The sequence below is a fragment of the Charadrius vociferus genome, unplaced genomic scaffold (assembly GCF_000708025.1).
Source record: "Charadrius vociferus isolate BGI_N301 unplaced genomic scaffold, ASM70802v2 scaffold196, whole genome shotgun sequence".
In the NCBI taxonomy this organism is placed as follows: Eukaryota; Metazoa; Chordata; class Aves; order Charadriiformes; family Charadriidae; genus Charadrius; species Charadrius vociferus.
The window spans coordinates 1,909,947-1,923,085 of NW_009648953.1; the positions used below are offsets into that span (position 1 = coordinate 1,909,947).

The following is a 13,139-nucleotide window of genomic DNA, read 5'->3' on the forward strand; positions in this document are numbered from 1 at the left end:
GAATCTGGAGCAGTGCTGGAAGCTGGGGCAGGAATTGCGTGGCTGGCAGTAAGAGCTGCTCCCTACCCAGGTGCATCATGTGGAAGTGTCTGAACGTCTTACTGGGAAAGGGGCATCTCTCAGCACCTGAGACCAGGCCGTCTGATCCCTCTCCCCAGTTCCCTGTTGAGCAAGATGGAGAGGGTCTGTAGGTGCTGGGGAAAATGTCTGTAGTAGTGACTGGACGACAGTAGGGTGTTCTTCCCCTCACAACACCTTTACTATAAATTGGAGTGTTTTACACTGCAACATGATACATAAAATATACTTTTCAGATTTAATAACTCTATTCCTGTTGTGTCCATATGTTCAGTCTCCTGCAACCAGACATATCCATAATATAAACTTTAGCAGAAATTGATTACTTAGCTGTGAGTAATTTGTTTGAGGCACCATTTATTTATTTATTTTTGAGCCACAAATATCAGCTCCCCTGCAACTCTCCACAACTTTTGTGACTGGCAATATCTAAATATTGATGTTAAATTGTTTTGAAATGTTTGAGTTGCACCTGGCCCAGAAAAACTTGGCCTACATTTGCACATCTCAAAGAACCTTTTTGAAAAGCCCCATTAGGATTCACAGAATGACAACTTTTTCCTGGTATCAGATATTTTTGCAAACGTTTTGCAGCTGTAACATTTGTCACAAGTGGAACTACAATGTACAGCATGCAACCTACAGAAAGGATCAGGAAAGATAATTTGGCTTTTAGACAAAGCAATGTGTTTATTCTGATAGTGGGAAGCTCAGTAGGAATTTTATCTTAAAATTCCCTGTTAACTTGAGCGGCAGTCAAGTCCTTTGTAACAGATTCATTGTAAATGATTCCGTGGCACCAGTTGTATACCATTTTATTCTGACATGACATCCTCAGGAAGCTGCCAAAGCTACGTCTACCCAATCCTATTCAGAATGCAGTCACACTGCAAAGTCATGAAGAGATGGACGGTAGCTTGAACTTGCTCAGGATAATCAGATCTGCGTAGCTTTGCACTTATTCTAATGTTTCTAGAAAATAAAGTGATTCACATGGACTAGCCTAGGAACAGAGAGTGATGCATAACATTGTGTGCATGTATTCTGACAGCTTTGATGAGATTTATGCAATGGATTTATGCCATGTCATTTTGGCATTCATATTCTTACTTGTTTTCTGATCTTCTTTTGCAATAACACTTGGCTTCCACAACAGCTTTTGCCAAGGGTCTTGATCCTGCATATCAGGTGGACAAAGGAGGTAAAGTAAGGTTCATGGTGGAGCTAGCAGATCCAACAGTGGAACTCAAGTGGTATAAAAATGGCCAAGAAATACGACCAAGTGCAAAGTAAGTAGTTCTATCATATGTAAGCAATAAAATGGGTACACATTTACTTCCTTGAAAAGTGTGTTGCATAGATCTATCTCTTTGCTCAGGTTGCACCAATTTTATTTCTGAATTTCATTATACATGAAAAGTATGCAAATGATGTTATAATGCCCATGACCCAAAAAAGTCCACCATATGCTAAATATTAATGCAGATTGGCTCCTTTCCCTCAAGAGAAAAGAATTAAAGATCCTTAACAAAACATGAAGCCATTTCCTACAGGGTAGTTTTTAAAAAGTCAGGACGCACTGTGAGCAAATAAATCTCTTGTCCTCAGTACTATGTCTGAAGAAGGTCAGAATCTTCATGCAGTAGTTAGGTGCTGAAAGGTTTAACATCACATACTTACCCACCTGGCTCATAAACCAGCAGAAGAAAGGAGAGCAAGATTTGTCTCACCTTCCACTACCCAGTTCACACTTACGCTGAAGTCAGCAACCTGTATTAACTCAAAATGAATTCAGTCATGTACAACAGGCCTGGTGTACCCAAGCTTCTTCATCATTCATATCACCTGCACATTGCTTTATTCTCTGGCTTTATCTAGAAGAAGTAGCTTTTCAGGTGCAGACACTTGAGTACAGGCAAAGCAATGGCTGGAAGTTGAGCCCAGTCCCTACTGTGGGCATAACTGTCTCTTACAACCTGGTGCAGAAAATCCCTTTCCAAAGTCAGGCACATCTAGGAATGAGGATGTGCAACCAGCAATGCATAACAATGTAATGTTCCTTAAATGTTTCTCAGTAGCACATAATCCTAGCAACTTTCTCCTCTGGCCTTGTGAAAACATAGTAATTACCAAAAGCCCTCTTACAGAGGAAGATTTCCTTCCTTCTGTGGCTGCTAAAGTCAATCGAGGATCTCAATTAATATTCATCGTTGACAAAAAATGCATAATATAAAGGTCACTTTCTTTTTAGCCTCTTTATCTGCCATGAGCAGTTCAGAAACATTTCGCAGGCACCTATATGGATCCCTCTCCAGTAGAAAGACGTGGATTGAATGCTCCAGTGCGTTTCTTCCAGGCTGCTGAAGCAGCTGTCAGATGCTAATGAGCTTTGGTCATTACAAGCCTGGAGCAGATCTAAACTGGTGACATAAAGGTGAAAGGCTCAATATCCCATTACCAAAACCCCATATCCCATTACTGATCTCTTGTGCCATCTGGCCTACCAATAATACTAACTTCTTAACCTTGGCTATTATTTTACTTCACAAAAATGTTAAGAGTGTTGGAATGAGGATGGTGTCCTGTTACTGGTTATTTTCATCTTTACCCATCTAGAGTTTCAGACTTTTTTTTTTTTTTTGCCATCCTTCAGAGCCTGCTCACTTTTTTTATTTTTTCATATCACCCAAGCCTGGGATTTTGGAATAAACAAATGCTCATTGTTACCCTACATCATAGTTCTTTTTGCTAAAGAGTCTGTGATGGTCCTGTTGAATCTTGGAAATTGCTTCCCAGGACAACTTTTCCAGTTCTATGTAAAAAACAGGATTTTCACCTCTAGTAATTCTGAAAGCATTTTCTACATAAAACAAAAGGGGTCTAGCAGGTTTGCTAATGTACCTTTGCTGTCTTCCTGTTCAAACAGATACATTTTTGAACACAAAGGTAACCAGCGAATTTTATTCATCAATAATTGTATGATGACAGATGATGCTCGTTATTATGTAACAGCTGGTGATGAGAAATGCTCCACAGAACTGTTTGTGAGAGGTAATTTCATCAGCTTGTTCCTATTTCACCTGCTATAAATTGGTGTGGCTTCTTTGAATGCAACAGAAATTATCAGGGAAGATCTAGTTCAGTGTATTTTTGTATTTCTACTGGCAGCCCTTAGGATCACTGTGTATTTCTATGATTCCCTGACCATTTTTTTTCCTCATCCCATATTTAGTGAAAACCCTGAAATGGGGTATGGTTTATTTCATACTGTGCACTGGGATCTAGTGGGGCTGTGGTCTCCTTCATAGTTATAAAGCCATTTTGGAGACTTGTTTGTCATAGTGTTGGCTTTCCCTAACACCATATTTAGATACCTGATGACCCTGATACTCTTGATCTAACTGATCTGTTTCAAGTACCTTCAGATCCAGCTTTCTAGCAGTTAGTTTGCATTCCATCTGCACAGATTTAAGGGAAGATTCTATCAAAAGTATGAATGCGTTGCCATTTCTTCACCCTTTTAGCTCCTACAGTGCTGACACTCTTACTGATAATATTCATAGCATCACTCACACATGCACAACAAAACAAACAGGAAAACAAAACTTACAGTGAGAGAAAAAATTCATCACATATTTCTGAAAACTATTTAAAATAATGGAGCCCATTGCCCCTATAAATATCATAGGATAACTGTTGTACAATCTCTTGCTATTAAATAAAATTGAGTTTTGATAGAAGGAATGGGTTAAACCAATAAGGGTACTGAGATAGGTCGTCAGGTGATCTTAGTGTGCAGAACGAGCTATAGGACCTAATGAAAACGCAGCTTTATAAGAGGGATCTGTGGCAGATGAGAGGGGAATGTCAGCCTTGCATGTTGACTTATCTGGACCGAATGTCAGTAAAAAGGGATACAAAGCTGGTATTAATATGAAGAAATGGCTTGGAGGGTTTTTTTATTTAGCACATTTACTATTGTAATTTTAATGAGCAATTGTTTTTCTGATTTAAGGGAGAAAAAGCTGCAGTAAGACTGATATTTAAAAGACATAGATATGGCACTGAGGGACATGGTTTAGCACTCGACTTGGCAGTGTTAGGTTTATGGTTGGAATCAATGATCTTAAAGGTCTTTTCTAACCTAAATGATTCTATGATTATGTGGTATTACAATTTTAAAGTATTATCATCTTCTATAGCATGATTTTGAAAACCTCTTTCACTTATTTTTCTCTATCAGATTGTAAATCTGTAATTTTCTTTTTTGAAAGATCCTCCAATTTTGGTGACCAAAGGCCTGGAGGACACCAGTACCTATGTTGGTGAACGAGTAGAATTGAGCTGTGAAGTGTCTGAGGATGATGCAAATGTGAAATGGTAAGCCACATTTTGAGCAGGTACTGTTTTCCTTGAGAATAAAACCCAGATTATTTTAATTGTAGGCAAAAATGTGGATAGCTTTTTCTCTACTAGTAAACTTGAAAATTGTTAAGAAAATCTCAAGAAAACATTATTTAAAAATGCAGCAACAGCAAAAATATCCTTACACATTCACGGATGAGATTGTTTAACCTTTCCTTGTGCCTTAAGCCTTATAAAGTCTTCTCTGGAAGTTTCAGCCTATAGAAGTCTTATTTGAACAGGACATCTATTGGAAAAATAATCATTCTTTGCTCTCCATTAGGTTTAGGAATGGTGTAGAACTTCCCAATGACCCTAAATCTCGATATCGAATCAAGGTTGAGGGTAAAAAACACACTTTGATCATAGAGGAAGCTGCAAAAAATGACAATGCAACTTACTCGGTAATGACAACTGGAGGCCAATCAGAAGCCAAGCTTTCGGTTGATTGTAAGTATAATTCTATGATTCTCCGATGCTATAATACATCTTGCTTTTGAATTTGTATGTCACAGTTTGCTAGTTTACAAAATACACAATTTGCCTGCCTTTTCCTGGGTGTTTAAAGGGAGAGTTATATTCCATACCAATTTCTTTGCTGCAAATCTCCAGAACGGTGACTTTCCTTTAGACACTTTGTAGTAAGAGGCAATGAACCAGTCCTGCTTAAAAACTCTCTGTCACTCTGTTAAGATGGAAAGCAAAGCTATCCATTCAAAGATATGATACATTAACAAAGTGAAATTTTCAAGGGAAGTATCTGCTTTTCTTTAATCCTTTCAGGTTTTCACAGGAAAGCCAAACCAAGGCTTTTTAGCCAAAATCGGAGAAAAAGTATGTTGGAAAAAAATAAGCAGTTCTATAATTAGGCATACTGTTTACAGGCATCAGGGTCACTTGACCTGAACTCATAGGCACAAACACATGAGTATGTAGCTCCCTCAGTATTGTTTATGCAATATCTCTTTTAAAAGCCTGTGGGTTTTAGTGAAATGTATGTGCCCATCCTCTAAAGTTATCATAAGTCATGCATAAGCATACACTGTTTTGTAATACTTATACTGCTTTTGACAATTTTGTACAAATTGGCATCTTAAGCACAACCAGTTCATGCTGTTCTATTATCAAGTTGGAAATTATCCTCCATGGCTATTGCCTCTGTTGTCTTTCTTTTCATGTGACTTCTTCTGAGGGTTTCCCAACTGGCTTTCTATGAAATGCTGCCTTTCCCATCACTCGTTTTCTGTGTCAGATTATAGTCAGGGATGTTTACTGCATACAGGTGGTGCTGTGTGTTCAGCCCGGACTCTGGTCTACAGCATCTAATCTTCCAGAAAGCGAAAATGAACTGAGGCACCAGTTCCCAGACTCGAGTTCTACAAAAAGCTCGTAATACCTGTGGGTATTTGCAGGGTGAGTTAAGGCAGTTTAGCAAACATGAGAATGAGTAGTATATGAAGTTAAGCTTACTGGCCAGCCTGCCTTTGCTAGCAGCCTGACAAAACAGGTTGAGCACTGCAGTCCCCACTTGTGACGAAATACTTTGGTAAGTCTCCAAATTATCTCAGATCAGCTGGGAGAGCTATGAGAGCAGTTAGATCACTGCTAGATCATGGGAAAGGTGGGTTGCAACCTCTTCTAGCGCATAGGTCTGGGGGGACAGGTCTTTCACTTCTTGAAAGTTTCTTACTGGACTCAGGAGGATGGAAACACCCTACCTCCAGCACCTAAACACCAGAGAGGGGACGGCATTCAAATTATGCTCCTGGACTTAGTTCTTCTACTGGCAATATCCATGGAGTTTCCCCAGTCAGGGCCTGGGTATTTTGGATCACCCTTTCTAAAGCATCAAAGGTTAATTTATGTAGCTTACGTGTATATATTACTGGTATCTCGACATAAGAACTTTATTATTGGAAGCATTTTTCTGATTTGAAGACTTTTGTGATGTCTAGTAGCAGCTCTGTGACAGAATCTTGAACTATTGCTTGATGTTAGCATTAATATCTCTGCTTCTGTTTTCCTAAGTGAGACCACTGAAGATATCACTTGCACTAGAAGACCAGACTGTGAGGCTTGGACAGGAAATCCACCTGAAGTGTGAGATATCTGAAAACGTGGAAGGGAAATGGTACAAAAATGGGCAACTGGTTGAAGCTAGTGACCGCGTAAAGCTTTATCACAAAGGAAGGTAAACCTGTTGTGCATTGACTTTTGATGGAATAACACTCTAGAGATGTGCCAATATGTGGGTTACTTCACTGAAAACTATCTAGTAATCAAGTCTAAGCTCTGTCCCTCAAATATTTATTTTTATCATCATAAAAGCCATGTTTCCTTTCCCCCTTTCATCTTCAGCCTTTTGGCTGTGGAGGACAATAATCAAATCCTTGATACATCTAAGTTCAAGCTATTAATTTTCTTGACATTGCTGTTGCTGCTGGTATGGAATATTAAGTAGTAAAGTGAAATAATTGTTAGACATTATTTAAAATATATAGCTTTTAAATGTCTGTTTTTCTGATAGTTTCTGTTTGTGTCAACTCAGACCATGTATCTCTGCCCATGCAAAGTATGCGGAGATATTAGGTCCCTTTGCATTTATAACTCGTCCTTTTTCATGGAAAGTTTGTCAATTTAAAAAAAAAAAAAAAACCACCCAAAAGCAACAAAAACAGTTCCTACCTTTTAACTACATCCCTTTCACTTCAGCTTAGCAGACCATTCATGCAGCTGGGAACTGCACTTGTGAATATGTTCCCAAACAGGCTATGAAATATTTGCATTGATTCTGTAACACTCGCTAAGTCGCAGGAAGGGACAAGTGCCACCTGTGCAATGACCCCTTGGATTGACATAAGGTAAAGGAGCTCCCCACAACCCATCTAGGCCCATAGGGTGAGGTGAGGGAAAGGGGAGCAGGAAGGGCACAGAGGTGAGTCCTACCTTGAATAAAGTTTAGCCACAGCAGGTGATAGGACAGCAAAAATACCATTGTACTGAGAGACAGTTAGGTAGTAAGAGCAGCATATACTTTGCTCATCTATTTCTTTATTGTGTAGAGTAAGAGTAAGAGTAGATTTGTAAGAGTAGATTTGATCCTGTCACAAAAATCCCCCAAGGGGATCACCTAAAGATTTCTTCTTGAACAACCAAATTGCAATCTAATGGCAGCAGCACAGAATCCCTGTGTCAAAGAGGTTATGCTCCTGTATTTTTCTATTTCTGTGTTCATTTACACCTGTTTCTTTTCCAACTTTTTTACAGAATCCACAGATTTGTTATAGCGAGTGCTGCTGTTGATGATGAGGGTGAATACATGTTTGTACCAGATGCCTATAATATTAATATTCCATGCAAAGTGCATGTTGTGGGTAAGTATATGAAATAGTGACTTACATGTAACATCTCTCCTTTGGAAATTAAAAGCAGTGTGAAATATCCTTGATTACAATCAGTTTGTTTCCTCTGAGCAGGCATCTACCAAAGAAAATGGACCTGCTGCTCTGGCAAAGTGCACGTGAGCTAGTCAGTGCGTGTTTTGCCTGTGCTCAGGATCTGCTCGTATTTTACAAGCCTGGGGGAGCTCCTGGGGAAAGCTTCTTGATGTTGAATTCCTAAACCAAAACCACTACTAAGAGTTTGTGTAAAACAGCTGTTGCTATCCTCCTTTCAGATATACAGCGTTGTCTTCTTTGAAGAATTAGCTTGCTGATATTGCAAAATGTGATTTAGTTTGGTAAAAGATACCATATTTACCTTTAAAGATAACATATTCACCTCTTCCCTAAATATATTAAATGATATCTAGAGAGCAAAATGCTTCTGACCAGCTTCTTATTCACTCAGCAAAACAGAAGGTTTGTTAATGATCACAGTCTTTCAAACAAAAATAAAACAAGGCATTGACTATTCCCACAATAATACCTCACTGGCTTTTAACTGCAACCAGCAACTTGAAAGTCAAAAGGAGAGCAATATAATTGAACAGAGTTTTAGAAAATATGTTCTGTAATTGAAGCTGAAAGAGATGGGATATCTGTGTTAGAAAAAGCGTTGGCAAGGTTCAGGGAGAATGAACAGGGTAGGAGGACTAGAGGGGTATGCCCACCAACATAACTTCTAATACATTAAAAAAAAAAGTTGTAAGAGGATATTTATCAGTTGTTCTCCATACACATGGGGTGCAACAAAAGTTACCATTTCATTTTTGGAAAAACTATTTAGGTTAAGAAAACTTTTAAACTGTAAGAACAGGGATGTCTCAAGCATGGCAACAGGTGTCATAGAAAGCCTGCAATGGAAATTCTCAAGAGCCACTTAGAGGAAATCTCTCTCAGAAGTAACCTAAACATACATAATTCTGCCTTGGGAAGATAGTAGGACCATAAAAAAAAAAAATCTATTCCAAAATTTCTATGGTGCCATGATTTATTTTTAATCAGATAACTATTATCTTGAATATTTGTGAAGAATATTTGTTTTTTTCTGAACAATCAGTTGACTAAAAATACCAGGAAAATACAAAACATAGAGCATGTTTCTCTATGTTGCAGACCTGTGCCAGGTCACTGAGCTCTCAGAGTGGCAGCCACATGGCAAATTTGGACAATCTCTCCTTTTTCAGATCCTCCTAAACTCCATCTGGATGGTCTTGGGGAAAATAACACTGTGACTGTAGTGGCAGGAAGCAAACTACGACTTGAGATCCCTATCACTGGCGAGCCAACTCCAAAAGTCATGTGGAGTAAAGGGGACAAGGTACACTGTCATTATACACATTTCTTTAGCTTAACAGGGGGCCTTTTCCTTCAAAAAATAACCTTTGCCCTTGTGAAGACATTGATAATGGCAGAAAATGAGGAGATGCATTTTATTTAAAAAACTCTTCTTGCTCAAAAATGAAGGCAAAAAATGAATAAATATTATTTAGTATCTTTTGGGTCTTTTTATGGCACAGCTGAAATTGATGAAGGAAAAAAAATACAGTTTTACTATATCTAAATTGTAAAAGGACTGGGACATATGAGATACAGAAGAAAACTAGTGAAGATCTACCAAATGGCTACTTCTTCTGTACATACTGCCCAAAATGGCTGCCAGGTTTTGACAGAAAGTCATCATATGGTCTGGTTTTGGAAAATGAACGACAAATTCTGATGGAGTGTCAAGTCTCAAATGAAACAATAGGCTGGTGGTCTTCATCTGGTGTCTTAATGCAAAACTTTGCACAGATCAGTTCCTGGCTGTGTAATACCAAAAAGCCACTTTTCACATTTAAATTTTCATTGTGGTATGTGGAAGCTGGAACATGTTGTTATTATTGGATTCATCAGACCTATCTGGTCAAATCTCTGACTACTATTTTTCAAATATTAATTGTACTATCACCTCTGTGGACTTGTCCAAATAGGGAATTATTCTAGGAGAGCTCTTACTCCAAAATATGTGCCAGCATTTGAAATCTGTGAGGGCAAACTACTGACAATTGCAATCCCTCTGACCTTTAAACTGAACAAATTAGATTTCAATCTGACTTTTGGGAGAATACACGACTCTTTCTATCAAATTAATGACAATGTAGTATTTTTGCATGTTTTTGCTCACAGGACAAGCAAGCATACTGCTTCTTCCCTTGAGATGCAATGGCTGAACAGGGTACTAAACAGTTACCATATTTTAAAGTTAGTTATTTGTCCCTCAGTTATTTTGTCTTTTTTGTGATTATTAGATGACTGACATGATGAGCTTTAGTGTGGTTTTTCTTACAGTTGCTTTAGTATTTTTGCTGGTATCCTGCACTGCACTTGAATTTTGATTTTTGAGCATTTTGATTCTCAAATTCAGAAAATATGACTTTTTCCCTCTGCTTACTTTGATTCCTAGTGGATCACAGACAGTGGAAGAATACGGGCAGAAACATACCCAGACAGCAGCTGTCTGGTCATTGATACAGCTGAGAGGGAAGATTCAGGTCCTTTCAGAATAACATTAAAGAATGAGGCTGGAGAGGACACAGCTCTAATCAACATTAAAGTGGTTGGTAAGTCATGCAGAACAGTGCACATGAGACATGTCTTTTATCACAGCGCTTTTCAATAAATGCTCCTTGAAGAACCCTACTTTTCTGCACCCCAACAAGAGACAAATTCTTCTTCCTTTATCTGAAGTCTCTTCTGTAGATGCTGTCCTCCCTAGCTACCAAACTGCTGTAGATTCTCAGAAAACTTCCATTTCCCTGTTTGTCCCCATTTTCAGACGGGGAATTGAGGTGCAAGGATGCTAAGGCCCAGTGTTACTGAAGGACACAGGAGCTTAGCATGGGATTGAAGGGGCAATCAATTACCACTCTGCTGCCACCTCATGTTGCAGGGGCCAAACTTGTGCAGTTGCCTCGGGCGGTCCTTAACACTCTCCATTCTCCATGTGGCTCTGGGTCCTGTCTTACCACATGCCCTCGAGTGCCTCTCCAGTGTCTTGACTGTGCTGAAGAGCTTGGCACTTATCCCTTCCCAACCACCCGCCAGTATCCACAAAGACCTTTCTGTCTCTCTCTCTCTCCTCATTAGGAACTCTTGTTGCACTTCAAAAACTATCCAGATATGTTTCTTATTTGGCATCTTTTATTTCAACATATGCAAAAAGAGGAAAGATTATTTATTTTTTTTAATAACTTTTACTTTGTTTACAACAGATGTCCCTGATCCTCCTCAGGCACCAAATGTGACTGAGGTGGGTGAAGACTGGTGCATTATGACCTGGGAACCTCCAGCGAATGATGGTGGATCGCCCATCTTAGGTGCATACTTTTCTCTTTTTTTCTGTGGTGATGCCCTAATATAGACAAAAGCAATAAACCCCAAATAATGAAGGCCATGCGATGAGTTTAGCTCAGGCCTTGAAGAGCTGTACTTTGAGTATCCAGTTGCAAGAAAGTCTTTGACTATATCGGATACCTGTTTTTCTAACACTTTGAGATTTGTCATTTTGTATGTTGCCACGTTATTAATCCCCCTGCTTGAAAGACAACCTCTTATAATTCCAAATTTAGAACAGTTAGCCTGTTTGAATGTTAGCAGGAATTTCAGAAACAATTTACTCATTAAATTCGAATATCTTCTAATACACTGAACCAAGAGGAAAGTCAGAGGGGCCCAGAGGCCAGCAGAATCGGGCCCTTTTCACTCTGAACTAAATACAGCAGTGTTGTAAGTGAAGTCAGAAAAAAGCTTGTATGTGGCCATGAAAGCCAAACAGGTGACTATCAGATAGCTTGTAATGGGGAAAAAAATTCACAATAACCCCTAAACTGCTCTGAGGGTAGAAGGGCATATTGAGCTGTATCCAGAAAACAGGCCATTGGGCAGTCAAAAAATAGACCCCCGCTATTGAGTTTTATGCCACCACTTAGTATAATAAAATTTTGTTTGGTCAATAGGATATTTCATTGAAAGGAAAAAGAAACAAAGCTCCAGGTGGATGAGGCTGAATTTTGAACTGTGTAAAGAAACAACTTTTGAGCCAAAGAAGATGATTGAAGGTGTTGCTTATGAGGTCCGTGTATTTGCTGTTAATGCAATAGGCATTTCCAAACCAAGTATGCCTTCGAAGTCCTTTGTTCCTTTAGGTAAGTAATCGAGAGCATAGAGACAGGCATGTATTTAGAAAATTATCATTAATACATTATTACAGTCATCTTATTATATACCTGGAGTTCTTGTTGCACTTGTGTTGCTCAGGACCTTTCTTTATTAGATGTTGCATAAACTATATGTCTATCATGAAGAATATATAGTCTTTTTTAAACAAGAAACAAGGACGTATAGACAGAAAAATGGTGCACTACAATAAAACAGTGACATGCTATGGGTGAGCCTGATAGGGTCAATACTAGGGTCAATATAAAACATATTAAGCACCAGAACTAATAGTTTCACATTTTTGTGTATCATAGGTCCTGAGTCAATAGAGTCAAACTATTGCCAGTCAAACTGGCAATTTAGGGAACTGATAAAGATGACAGATTACAGTCTTGGTGGTTTTGTGTCTTTCTCCTACTATAAATTCCCTGGCTTTTGGCCAAAAATGGTCAGGAAAAGTGACCAGAAGTCTAAAGATCACTATTTGCAGGTACCACTGTATGAAAATGGGACTTTCACATTTCACTGCTTATGCTTTGCTGCTACATAGTAGCTTGCCATTTAAAAATGTGCAAGTATTCACAAATAATCCATACATTTCCACTCAAAAAAAAAAAAAATTCAGGGGTATACAATCTATCATAAAGGTAGAAAAAAATAAGTGAATGTGCCCAACATTGCAATAAACCATATGATAAGACACATGTGAACAGTCCCTAATTTCACTCTATGCCTCTTGGATTCCCATTAGCTGAAGTTGGGTTTGGTTTTTTTTCCCCCAGAAAGGGATCACACATTTTCAATATCCTTTAGCAGACAATCCAGATTAGGCTTGGTCATATTTTATATTATTCTGCATGTCATCTTATTGCTTCATATTAATGTAACACCTAGAGGGTCTTGTCATTCACCTAGTGACAGACTAATTTGGTGGCCTTTTCCTACAAAGAAACAGATTTTCAAACTCTTGTGACAACCACAAGTCCTGGAAAAAGAAAGGTGTCTTGTTCAGCAGGC

The 13,139-nt window shown here is 38.6% G+C and overlaps 1 protein-coding gene across 1 annotated transcript in view; it reads left to right on the top strand.

The window, feature by feature from the left end:
* The window catches only part of MYBPC1 (myosin binding protein C, slow type), a 61,718-nt gene that overhangs the window by 26,314 nt on the left and 22,265 nt on the right, over window positions 1-13,139 (top strand). Inside the window, 10 exon segments of the mRNA XM_009887436.1 lie at window positions 1,235-1,367; window positions 3,005-3,129; window positions 4,353-4,458; window positions 4,766-4,932; window positions 6,511-6,673; window positions 7,750-7,856; window positions 9,110-9,243; window positions 10,369-10,525; window positions 11,177-11,281; window positions 11,921-12,109. Of these exon segments, the coding sequence (XP_009885738.1) occupies window positions 1,235-1,367; window positions 3,005-3,129; window positions 4,353-4,458; window positions 4,766-4,932; window positions 6,511-6,673; window positions 7,750-7,856; window positions 9,110-9,243; window positions 10,369-10,525; window positions 11,177-11,281; window positions 11,921-12,109 (1,386 nt within the window).